The 13263-nt window shown below is 29.1% G+C and overlaps 1 protein-coding gene across 2 annotated transcripts; it reads left to right on the forward strand.

Annotated features, from left to right (window-relative positions):
• Nucleotides 1-9629: 9629 nt before the first annotated feature.
• LOC112295877 (uncharacterized) lies at nt 9630-12906 on the forward strand. 2 transcript variants are annotated; one of them, XM_073528885.2, is made up of 4 exons: nt 9630-10234; nt 10432-10643; nt 11116-11628; nt 12151-12906. In XM_073528885.2, the coding sequence occupies exons 3-4, from the start codon at nt 11434-11436 to the stop codon at nt 12262-12264; spliced, it is 309 nt and encodes a 102-aa protein (XP_073384986.1). In that variant the 5' UTR covers nt 9630-10234; nt 10432-10643; nt 11116-11433; the 3' UTR covers nt 12265-12906. The 2 variants fall into 2 exon arrangements, 1 of the variants encoding a protein (XP_073384986.1); XR_012216048.2 differs by lacking the exon at nt 12151-12906 and having other exon boundaries at nt 9633-10643; nt 11116-11299; nt 11550-11800.
• Nucleotides 12907-13263: the final 357 nt, after the last annotated feature.

The following is a 13263-nucleotide window of genomic DNA, read 5'->3' on the forward strand; positions in this document are numbered from 1 at the left end:
TTTATTTATCTAAGTAAATAACTATGGCTATTTATGACAAGTATATCCAATACATTGATGTAGTGAGTAATTACAAATGACACCATAATTCCTAATATATTATTGATTGGAGTTAAGAATATAACTTAAAATAAGAAAACTTATTTTAAAAGATGTTAAATTTTTTATATTATTAAATTATTATGTATATTTTTAAATTATTATATGGATTTTTTTAATAATTTTTATTTATTTTATTACATATCATTTTTTTTCCATTTAAGACTAGTTCTATTTTTTTAAAAGAATTATCTTTTATTTGAGATATTTTCCAATTTTTTTTATAAAAACTTTTAGAAAAATTAATTATAATCTATAAAGCCTTCTTATTACTTTATTATTTTAGTCTAAAAATTACTTTATATCTTATATTTAAATATAAATATATTTCTTTCAATCCAAATTATCTATAAATAAATTCTTTAAATTAATAACCTAATTTTTTGAAAATATTTAAATCTAAGAAGTATTTTATTTACAATTATGATTTTTTTATAAAAAAAAGATCTTTCAAGGTGTATTTATCTAAGTATATAGAGTTAATTCATATAAAAAAGAGATAGACTAATTTCAATTTTTTTTTTTTTTTTACCTTGGACGAATTTTTAAAATAAATATATAATAGATTGAGGCTTGTGTAAGAAGCATATATTATAATTAATATTAATAAATGGGATAATTTTCTTTCTTTAGGTATTGACATTGAGATATTTTTCTAAAATAAGCAAGATAAATAGAGCTTGTTTACATGATTGGAGTTGAGTCCAAATTTCACCTCAATTAAATTAAAAGTCTTAGTCTAGCAATGTATTCTACTTTGTAATATAATAGTAGAGGTGGAAGGATTTGTTTTTAAAAGCTTTTTTTTAGTTTAGAAAAATATGTCTTTAAATTTCTTTTTTTATAACCAAGAATATAGTGAGGATCAAGCACAAGATTACAAATTATGCCATAGAATAAATCAATGCTTCATAAACCATTAATTTTTTTGTTTTGTCTTAGAAGACATTCAAAAAACTTTCATAAGATCTTTTATAAGAACCTTAGTTCTACAACTCTAAGGTGTGAAACTCTAAGGTTGATAAAATAAAAATTATTATAGTGAAGAACTTTGAATTGAGACTTTATTCAAAATTTTAAAATTGGATATAATAGAATAAACCAAATATTTTTTTTATTCTAATATATTAAATATAGAATTAAAAGACTACATATAGATGTTGATTATCTACTAATGTATATAGTCCAATCCAATTTTAGTCCTTAAGTACAACTCTACCTTATTAAAAAAAAGATTTCAAAGGTTTAGGAATATGCAAATAAAAAAATTATCAAAAGATAAGTTTTGCCATTATTATAGAATATTTTATACTTTGGTAGAGCTTCTTTAAAAACAAGAGATTGTAAAGAATCTTCGAATAATTTTTTTATTCTTTGTAACTTATTCGAATGTAAAAAAGCTCCTTCAACTAAATCAAGATAAGAATTGATAAGTAAAAAAACAAGATTTTACCATAAAAATCTATTCCATATTTCATATAAATTTATTAACAAATAGAACATAACTGATGTCATATTTAAGTCTAATTTTACATATATTTTTATGTCTTTAAAACAGTACTCTATTTATATATAGGAATTAATGACCAAGCATAATTTAAAAGCCAAAATCATGTAGCAATAGATCTATCATTCATCATTATAAATTTTGATAGAACACCAATATTTTAACTTGAGTGAAATTTTACTGATGAAAAATTGATCTACATCTAGAGTAAAAATAAAGGCCAAGAGATGTTCTTAATAATTTTCTAAGGCTATTTGAAGAAGCCTATGTCTAATCAAATTTATTAGCTCAATCTTGTCTCAGATTTTTTTTTTTCTTTTTTTTTTTTTAAATCTTAGACATATTGAATAATCACTTCCTTATAAAAATTCTATAGAATGTTATTTTTTTGGAATTTTTTTATTAAGACAATTTTTTGAATAGCAAAGTTTAAAATTTATCATTTAAGAATGAATAAATTTGGAGCTAACAGACATCCTTATTGCATCCCTATTTCTAAAAGAAAATACTTTTTAAAATCTCCATTGATGCTAATTTATATACTAGTATCTTTTAAAAAGAACTTATTTTATAGGACAAAAGGCATTATTAATATCAAAATTTTACCAATGCTTTGATTGAAAAATTCTAAGAGGCTATATTATATGCTTTAGAAAAATAATTTTTTTTTAAAAAAAAGAAGTTATTTTGATTCTTAGACTTGAATAATTGTTTCAAGTATCACTAATATGTTATTAAAAATAAAGCATTGAGGAAGAGATATAATTTAATTAAAATAGATTATGTCTAATAAAATATATTAAAATTATTTTTAGATAATTTTGGCATAGATCTTATATGTAGTATCAAGAAGTATAATTGGTCTCAAGTTTCTTAGTATTGATTTATCTTCACTTTTATGAAGTAGAATAATATTCTTTTTAACAAGTAATAATGAAAAATATTTATTAATTAATACTTATTTAATTATTAAAATTTAATCATCTCCAATTAAATTTCAATATTTTTGGTAGAACTTGATTACAATACCATCTAATTTGAAGGCTTTTTCTTTGTCTATTTCTTTAATAATATCTTTAATCTTCTTAAAATCAAAAGAATAAGAAAGATTTCTATTTATTTTGTCATTAATATCTTTTAAGATAATACTTACTAGAGTATTAGAGGCCTCTATAGATTCTTAAGCATCAATCTATTTTTTGTAAAGTCTAAAATAAAATTTAAGGTATATATTTTGAAATTAAGTAAAATCTCTAAAAGAAGTAAATAGTTGATTTTTTAATTTGATAATGATAAGTTGAAGATGGTATATTTGAATAGATTTAAAAAATTCTTTGGCATTATCATTACTTACTTATCTTCACTAGATCTTTGCTTGAAAATATTAACCTTCTTATTGCCACTCTTCTAATTGGTTTAGTTGAAATTGAATTGATTCTAGCCTTTTTCAAGCATTGAGATCTTGTGGATTAGCATAAGTTGTGGATTAGCACAATTTGTGAATGAGATATTTGAAGGTATTCTTTGAGTTTGACGTATTGTCTTATTTAAAAATTTAAAAAATAAAATAAAATAAAATAAATTAAAAATAAATTAAAAAAAAAAAAACTCAAAAATATATATATATATATATATATATTATAAATAAAGGACCACCATGTTTTACATTGAGAAAATATTTTTGACACCTATTAAATAAATATTGGAGTTTTTTAAAAAAAGATTTAATTTATAATAAGAAATTTTAGAAGTAGATTTTTAAATATTAATTTCAATTGGAAGATGGTCTAATAATGTATTATCTCTTATTATGTAATACACTTGTATTTGAGTTTCTTGTAAATGAAGAGAGCTGAAATAAAACATAACTAACTTTGTAAGAATTCAAACACCATCTCAAGTACAATTTTAGGAGTAATTTAGAGCACATCCTTGTTTAAATACATTCTATAGAAGTAAACTAGATACTAAATAGGTCCCCAAATTTTTCTTATCTTATAATAGAATTCTTCTATAATAATATGTTTTTATCCCAAGCTTGTTTAACCATATTCCAATCACTTCTAAGGATAATAGTAATATTTGAGGGTAGTAAGAATAATCAATAATGCCATATTATATATTAGTAATTCCACTTTATTTACTAAATGCTTAATTAATGGAGAAATAAATATGCAAACACCCCTTATATTTTTACCATCAAGATTGTTTACATAATCAAAAATTTCTTCTAATATGAAAAGACCAATACTAAGCCATAAGGTGTAACTTAAATCTTGGGCCCTTGAATCTATATAACTTGTATTTTTTTAACACAAGAATGTTACATTTTGAAATAATGCTTTTTTTATATCTTTTCAACTTCAAAATTTTTGAAGAATCATTTAAATCCCTCTTATTTGAAGAAATTAATTTTGAATTCATAAAAGGTTGGAAGAAGAAGGATCACATTCCATGTCCTCTGCAATCAATTTTTGTCTTTGGGACCCAGAGCATTTCCTATGTTGCAAAGTGGATCTTCTCACTCCTTTTCAAACCAAGAGAATTTAAAGGTGAGAGGGCTCTAGAGTTTATCAGATGCCACCAGACAAAGAGGGGTTCAAATCCATAAGGTGTGAATGCAAGATTTGATTTGAAAGAATACTTCCTTTACGATGCACAGAAGTCCTTGTTTTGATGGTGGGAGGAACAATCATCCTACTCTTCAGAAATTCCTATGTCTCTTGGCAATTGAGAGTGCTTCCAACTTTGTCATGTGTCCTAAAATTCTAGGACACTCTCTGCCTCCCTAATTGAGGTCTATTATGGCTAGGAGTAAAAGGGGAGCTTATAATTTGGAACTCACCAGAGTTCATGAGCTCATGGTCGTGCTCCATCATAAAGTTGTGATCCAGTGTGAGATCCATTCTTCCAAGGAGTAATAATCTGGGATGCAGGACTCAGCCTAGCTGACCCAGCCAAGTCTTGGTGATACCCTACTCATCGTAATTTTCTGATTCTAAGGTTGAAGACAAAGCATGGCAAGGTTCTGTTGATAATACTGCTTGCTGTGCCATTTAGTTTTGACTAGTCCTCTTGGGTGGTTGACACAAAACTAAATTAATTCAACTAGCATCATGTAGCTAAACCAAAATACCGACTTGTCAAGAGATTGTGTTGGCAATATCATAATATTTAATTGTAATTGTTAGTGTGTAGTCATATTTTGCTGCTATCCAGAAACTGTCAACTCTTCATGTGTAACACGGCTGTTGTTGTGTGTGGCTCTCCAATGCTTATGTCGGAAGGTTGTATACCCCTTTGCATCCTCTTGTATAATTGGATTTGGTGAATTAGACGTACCTGGGGTGTTCAAAGGAGTGTAGTCCTTAGTAATATTGTTCCTATGATTGCCTAATTTCGGAGCTGCTTCATGATTTCTCCCCATAGCTCAATTTTTTATTGTTTTTTACATAGCCTGGCATTCTTTAATTCAATGATAAGTAGCCATACAAAATCGGCATTGTATAGGGAGATTCAAGTAGCCAATGGAGACAAATTTTATGATGTTAATAACTAGGTTCTCAACCTAGTCCAAATTGATAGTAACACAAAAGCTTGGTTCAAGGGATTTAACATTCTCCAGCCACACTCAAAACCTTGCCTAGTCATTTTGCACTGTAAGAGACAACTAGAACAAATCCTTCTTAATTCCAAATTGCTTTAGAAATAAAATATGAATTCTAAGCATAAAACTTATATATTCTAAAATTATATATATATATATATATATATATATATAGTGATAGAATCAAAATGTAATAAGAGTATGTTTCAAATGCCATCTTCAAATATAAATACCCTTGTCTTAGATTTTTGGTCATAAAAATAGCTTTTTTTGCACTTTTTAAGTTTATTCTTACATAGCTTTAAATTATAATCTTATTTTCTATCAAAAAAACATGCTATAATAGTAGTTCTAGGTAACGTAATAACTTCCTCTCGTATAATTTTTTTGTGAATCAAAACTTTTTATGGCTTATTATAAATTAATAATTTTTGAACAACTATAAAATTTTAATGTGATTAAGAATAAAACATAGTGCTCAAAGTAAAATTTTAAATAATAAAAGGTCTTTCACATAATATATAATAATGTACAACAAAAAATTTAAAAAATTAAATTATAAGTCAATCAAATAAGTAAAATCACATGTATTGCTTAAAATTTTAATATTAATTTTTAATTGAATTCTTTAACAAAAATACCTTTAATAGATCATTATTAAGCTAAATTTTTTAAATATAAGAAATATTTATTTAATAGGAGAATATTTATATTATAAAATTGTGTTGATTTTAGAGCAAAGCAAATATACACAAAACTCTTTGTTGCTATAATAACTTCAAAGTTTGCCAAAATTATACTTACACTTATTCAAAAAATTATCAATTTTTATCTATATATTTAAGGCTTTAATTATTAAATAGCCTTCAAATTATTATTTTATCCAAATTAATTGTATTGTTGTGTTATGTAAAAACTAACTTGAAATTGCAATGGGCATGTTGCTATAGAAGATAAGTTGTATTTGTATCAAAAAAAGAACCTCACAATTCTAATAAAATTCTAAAAAAAACTTAATTTAACCTTAATAATTATAATTAAATTTTAATTAAATCTTAAAGAATAATTAAATAATTATAAAAGAATCATTAAATAATTCATAAAAAATATCAACAAAATCCTAAAGAAATCCTAAAGAAATCCTAAAGAATTCATAAATTAATTATACAAAAATCCTTAAAAGAAATCTTGAAGAAATTATTTTAAAATCTTAATGAAGTTATAGAATTTTTTTTAAAAAATAAAAATACATATTTTATTACAGAAGAGCCTAATTAAAACATATAGTAGCAAAATTTGGATAAAAGATAGAAAAGAAATAAAAAAAATATTTAGTATTAATATTACCATTTTATAAAAAAGGACTTCTAATTACTTTGTAAACCCATAAATAAATTTAATCAAAGTAGATTTAAAAAATAAAAATATATAAATCTTTAGAAAAGAATTAATAATATTTTTTTAATAAAAATTACTTTAAGATACTAAGAAATAATATCCAAAGAAGACCAGTTGTGAATTAGGATCAAAATCAAATTCTAAGGTACAAAACCACACACCACAAGTAATTCCAAAATTTATTTATAAGAGAAAACTTAAGATGAATTTTTTTAGAATTAATTTCAAGTAATTTGGATACATATTGAGTTTTTAAGAGCTTGTCAAAGTAAAAGGTATATTCAAAGGTTTTGGAATTTGAAAAATAAAACAAGGCTTACACATTTGAAAAATTTGTATGTATTGTAGCAAATTTGCAAGTAAAATTTTAAGAATTTTTTATTGTAAGTGTCTTTATTATATTTTGAAAATTTTAAATCAATTAAATAGTTAGATTGAAAGATATGGAAGTTTTATTTTATTGGAATCTTAAATATTTGAATTTAAGGATTAATAAAGATTTTTATGATTCTAAAAAATGTGCCAATGCAATTGAAGCAAAAATATGTGAGAGTATGTTGAGATTAGATATCTATATTTTTGAAAATTTTGAAAGCAATTGAGTAATTTAATAAAAAGTAATTGTTGCATAAAGATTAATATTTAGGCTAAAGAAGAAAGACGGCCAACATCCAAGAGCTTTAAAAAATATTTTTTTCAATTGATAAGTTTAATTTGCTTAAAATTTTATATGCTTATTATTTGCTTATGGACTGAAATATGGATAAAATTTTAGTAGAAATTAATAATTTTATTCATAGCTATAAAGATTAAAAAAAAACTATAGAAATTGATTAGGTTTTATAGGATTTATTTGGGATATATTTAAGATTTTATTAATATTTAGTTAAGATTATTTAGAATTTACTTAGATTTTTTATTTTCGATATTTATTTAGGATTTTTTGTTATTTCTTTACAATTTTTATTTTAATATTTTTTAAAGGTTGTTTATTACTTCTCTTCAAGATTAATTTATGAATACTTTACATTTCTTTAGTAATTTCTTTCAAACTTCTTTTGAATTTAGTTAAAGTTTGATTAAAAAATTTAAGGTTTAATTGAAGTTTATTTATAATTCTATAAGACTTGTTAGGACCTTGTTGTTGAAATTTCCTATTTACCTTCCACAACTAGGTGTTTGATGCATTTTCAAGCAAGAATCTACATAATATAGCATCAATCCTCTTTGAATATGAATTTCTAATTTTTTAAGGTAATTTTTTCTAAAACCTATTTTTAACTCCTTAAAGTAATATATATATATATATATATATATATATATATATATTTTTTTTTAATTTATGATCCTATAAAATAAATAAAAGTTTTTTTTAATAAAGAAGCATTAGTATCACAAACATACATATTTATTCTAATATTTATTTATATGATTAAGTAGAAATAGATAAAAATAAATTTATTTTTTAATATTTTTTAAAAAAACTTCCTAGAAGCTTCATAGATGCTATTTTGACTTTACATGTGTTTTGAGTTGATTGATAGGTTAGAAACTTAATCAACAAGTTAACCACATGTTAATAGCTTTTGAAACAAGCTAACTATGTGGCGCATATATAAAAATCTTCCCTTACAAGATAAAATACGTGTCTTGCAAAGTCAACATGTTTTGAAGGTCTTATAAGACATTACCGCATAGCTCCTAGTTAAGAATATATATGGAGGCAAGAGCCTTTTTCATTCTTGTCAATGCCTTTCTAATCCTTAGTCTTGTTTCAAGACTTTCTACTCTTTTTATCTTTAGCAATAGTCATTTTAGTTTAATACTGTATCATCTTCGAGTAATTTTTTAGTCTTTTTGAGTATCACAAGAGTGCATTGAGGTTTTCTTTCTTCAAGATTCATGTCCTTGATAATTTGACAAGAGTGCTAACTTATTATTCTTGACTTGTTTTTAGAAGTGAGTGGATCATCTCATTTCTATTGTTGTGTTTTAAAAGTTGCAAACTACCCACATTTAAACAAATAATCTTATTTTCTAACACTAATTTTTTCCTTAAATAGAGTGGATTGCCCCTCTTTGTAGAAATTTTTATTTGATATTAGAGATTGGAGATAATATTCTTCTAATTTAATTTTTTGAATTTATTTGAATTGTGGCATGCAATAAATCTTTATGCATTGTAGTATGGAATGCAAATGTAAGGCAATTTGTGGTGACATTAGTAAAAATTGTAATGATATATGATGGATGATAAGTTGTAGTAGCAATAGCAAAAATTATGGTGATATTAGCAACATTCTATATATATATATATATATATATAAACTAGTGGAAACTCATGGTGTTGGCCACAAAAAAGTGGCTAGTACTGTCTTTGTAATAAAAATAAGATTTAGGCATTGGAATCATTAATTTATGTAGAAGCAGTGCTATTTTTTATAGCCTCAATTGGAAGTTTCCGTGCTCCACACCTAGTGATCTTGTAGTGCTACTCTAGGCAATCTTCAACAACAACATGTAGATTTTGATCTCTAATTGATCAAAAGTTAAGTTATTGTTTCACTATTGCTTCACTTTTGATGAAAACAATGAAATATGCAACCAAATAAAAATGGTTTTTGTCCCCTTTGCTTTATCATCCTAAGCTGTTTTACATATGAGACATGAAGAAAACCAATTTATAAACTGATGTAGTTCCTCGTAAATTTACAGTTCTAAGAAAGCAATAAATAACCAAATTCAATTAGTTCCCATAAAATGAACTCAGCTCCTGTGTCCAGATTTAGTCAAGGACCTGTCCTCTCTACACATGACAAGGAAAAGCATTCAGTCGTTAGTTAGTCTTGGACTGTGTCTGTGTGTCTGCCTACGTGGACAGCCTGCGTGGACAAGCAAGAAAGGAAGCTGGGGGAGACCCCAGCCTCTGAATGGGGCGGGACGGGATTGGATTGGATGCCACCTGGACTGGACCGGCCACACAGTATCCCCATCAGCATCATCCTCCGATGAGCCCAGGCTTCGTTGTTTCCTTCCTTCCTTGCTCGAGAGATTTCTCCCTCCCGTTGTCGCCTGTCACCCTCGGCGAGTGCACTTCCAAAGACGCTGCACATTGATGGAATCCTTGTCCTTTTCCTGCTTGTCTTGCTCATCAAGACCGAAATAAAGATAAAAGCAGCAAAGTGGATGATCTCATAGCACAGTACAGAACAGGGAGAAAGAGCGAGGGAGTGGCGCATGTGGAGTGATTTGCACGTTTGTTTTCTTATGCTAAGTTGGGGAGGGGGAGCGTTAGAGCGTTGTATGATTCCGGTATGGTTTGGTCATGAAGCAGAAAGCATGACGCGCAGTAGTGATACATGGGGCCGAAGACGATGATGTGTGAGGTGACCTGCTGTATTTTTGGACCGATTGGAGTTGGCTTTACTCGTAATGGGACATTTGAGAGTTCGGTGTAGAGGTATTTGTCGTTCTGGATGGCTTAGTGTCGATGGTTTTGGGATGAGTTGTATCTCCGGGGGAATACTGATTCGTTATGCTGTCGCCAACAATGTTGTAAGCGTGCTTGTTAGGATTTTGAAATTCCGTACTACCTGTGTGTGGGAAGAGAGCAGTAATCACCGGTATGGAATTTCAACTTTCTATTTGCACCTTTCGTTTATGATTGCGTTACTGGATCACACTCTCCATTCTCCGCTGGTCACCTCCCACTCGATGATTATGTAGAGTTTGTCCATTCTTTGGAAATTTTGAAGTCATTCTGCAATGTGGAGAGGAGCAGAGCAATGAATGGACAAACGTGCTCATCAAGTTACTACAGGCAACGCTCTTATGATGGAAGACTCATCTACATCCCCTAGAAAAGTTCAAACTGGTTCAATTGATGAAGGAAAAGTTTAAACCAAGAACCAACCCTTTTTGGGAAAGAAGACAGAAATGGTTTGGAGTTATCCTCACGTTTGAAGTCAGCATTGAAATGAGGGCCCGGTGAAGAGAACAAGACCTGGCAAGGGTTTGCAACAATATCGACTGGTATATTTTCTCAACTTTACATTCGAACGAGCTTTAACTATGTGTTTAGCGGACTTCGATGTGCTGCACAATATCTGTAATTTGAAACAGAATGCTAGATTCTTACTTGATGATGCGAAAGTAATCCCTCGCTCTTCCGATTGTACAATGGCTTCATGATCCTTAGTTCAATTTCTTACGAGGGGTCTAGTTTTATGAGGATGATGTGTCTAAAATTATTTAAATTTTGTAACCGTTGCATCTCCAATTGCGCTGAGACAAGGAACTATTCGTGAGAAATACTCATGAACTGATAGAGTCGGTGATATATTGGCAGCCATGAATCAGGAGATTTGCAAATTGTGAGTAAGTAGATATGAGAGATAGTATGTGTGGCTTTGAAGGTGTGTCTTGAAAACCAGGCCAGTGAGACGAGAATAGGAGGAACTACTTCATTTTGATTAATTTTCATACGACGACCTTGCGATTGCAGTGGATCCGTGCAGGGAACTAGAAGCTACTTTAGATCCTCCAATCCAATGGAAGGTCGTCATGAACCTCAGGGACATTTGGACGCTAGCATCATGATGTCGTACAATTGGAAGATTCGCTTTGCTGCTGCCTAATTTTCCTGCTAGACAATGAAAGATATCTCAAAGAATCCTCTTTTGAACCAGGTGAGAGTGTGTGGCGTCAACCTGTTCTCCCTGCATTCAATGTACACAACTAAAGGTGTTTGTGCAAAAGCAGGGTTATTGTGACCCGAATAACCTGAGACTATAACAGAAATGTAAGTTCGTGGTCAGTCTGTATGGCAATTAGCAGCGAAAGCCCGCTCCTACTTTCGATGAGGCCCCCAGTCACCCTGTACTCAGAACATATACATATCCCAGTCTTTAATGTGTTCCTGGTGCTTTTCCTTGCAAGTGGAGTTGGGATTCGAAACCTAGTTTCTGGTTGCATCGCGAACAAGGCAGGCATTGAGAGTTTCAGTCTTCTAACACAGGTTTGTCAACTTCGTTGTCAGCATGTAGAACACATAGTATAACCTTTCTAATTTTCACTTGTAGTAGAAACTATCTAGACACAATAAAAGCTTATTGGCTCAGAATGTGAAATATACGTACTCACGTGTAAGCTTTTCTAGTCCATCTCGTAACAGTCTTACAATTCAATGATTCTTTTGTGGGATTGGTACACTACCATTTGACGATAGGAGGTATCAAGCGGTGTGAAATCCAGAATCCAGTTTGACTGGACCGCCTGTGATTGTGCATTGCATCGTGCAATGTTGGCTGTAAGCAAAAAATTTAATGGCTGCTACTAACCATGGTTCTTTTAATGAGAGTGAAATGACCCTATCATGTCTAAGACAGAAGGGAGACTTACCTAGTAAAATTTCAAGCCGTTTTGTGAGGTCCTGCTTTAGCCGGTGTAGACCATGGATGATTAAAAGCATTGCTCAATCAGTATTTTCCAATGTGAGTATTTACAGGATTTGCAATAATTAGACACTACTGTGCTCTAGGGTCGTGCTGTGGCGAAGTCGTCAGCTTCGCTCGCATTCATAATACATCATGGATTGAGAATTGAAATGGTGTCAAGTCTGGTTGGTTTTTCTGACCAAGGGAAGCAGAAATGATTATTTCCAGCGAGGAAGAAGTTGGTCAAACTCGTGAAAGAGAAGCTGACTGATTCTTTGAGAAAAAACGAAGAAATAATGTTGAAAAGTAATTTCAGTAAAAGAAAAAAGCTGAAGGCAAATGCCAATTCTATGTCATTTTTGTCATGGTAAGAACCGAACGACTGAGCATCTGCACTTGGCGTAAGCTGGGGTAACAACTGCTCGCAACAGCTGTTTGTTCACTCAGATCAACATAAAGCCCAGAAGCTCCTCTGATTATATCCAATATGGGCTCACTCAGTGATATGTATACACAGGCAACAGCTTGTTCACATGAAAAAGTTTTGTAGGTAGCACATGAAGATTGAAGGTAACAAGTGGTTCACCTGAAACTCAAAAGTTTTCTTACTTTCTGCAAAACGCATGGTCATTATTTTGGGTTTTCATGCCACAGATAGACCAAGAGAGATTATGGTTACAGTTTTCAAATATCATGAAATCCAGATGAGTGTTTCATGATTCTCAACCAGTATTTTATATGGTATTTAGCTACTAGGAGTTTACATCGATGAACATATTTCTTAAAAGTGAGCAGATGTGTAACATTTAAAGATTTTACATGTCTTTCTGAGCTGTAATGGCACAAGCAATCATTTTTAGTACATTATTGTCAAGAAGACAGGATTGGATGGTATGACTGTTAAATTTATGAAAACAAGAGACAACATTGATTTCCTTCAAGTTCCTGGTTTCAATTTTTTTTATTTTTGCGTTTTTCATTTAGAAATGTATATGAAGAAGAAATCTTTACGTCAAATCACATGTGTTCTACAGCTAACTTGAATTCAATATGCTATTACTTAGGAATCCAAATCAAAAGAAAAGAAAAAAGAAAAAAGAAAAATCGCCTCTAAAGTGATTAGAACACAATTTATCACATGCTTGTTTTAAGTTTTATTTTCTGCAGAATCGGTGGTCTTTATCATGCTGTAAATCCCTTAGCACATGTAGGTTGTG

The sequence above is a fragment of the Physcomitrium patens genome, chromosome 19 (assembly GCF_059467195.1).
Source record: "Physcomitrium patens ecotype Gransden chromosome 19, ASM5946719v1, whole genome shotgun sequence".
Classification (NCBI taxonomy): Eukaryota; Viridiplantae; Streptophyta; class Bryopsida; order Funariales; family Funariaceae; genus Physcomitrium; species Physcomitrium patens.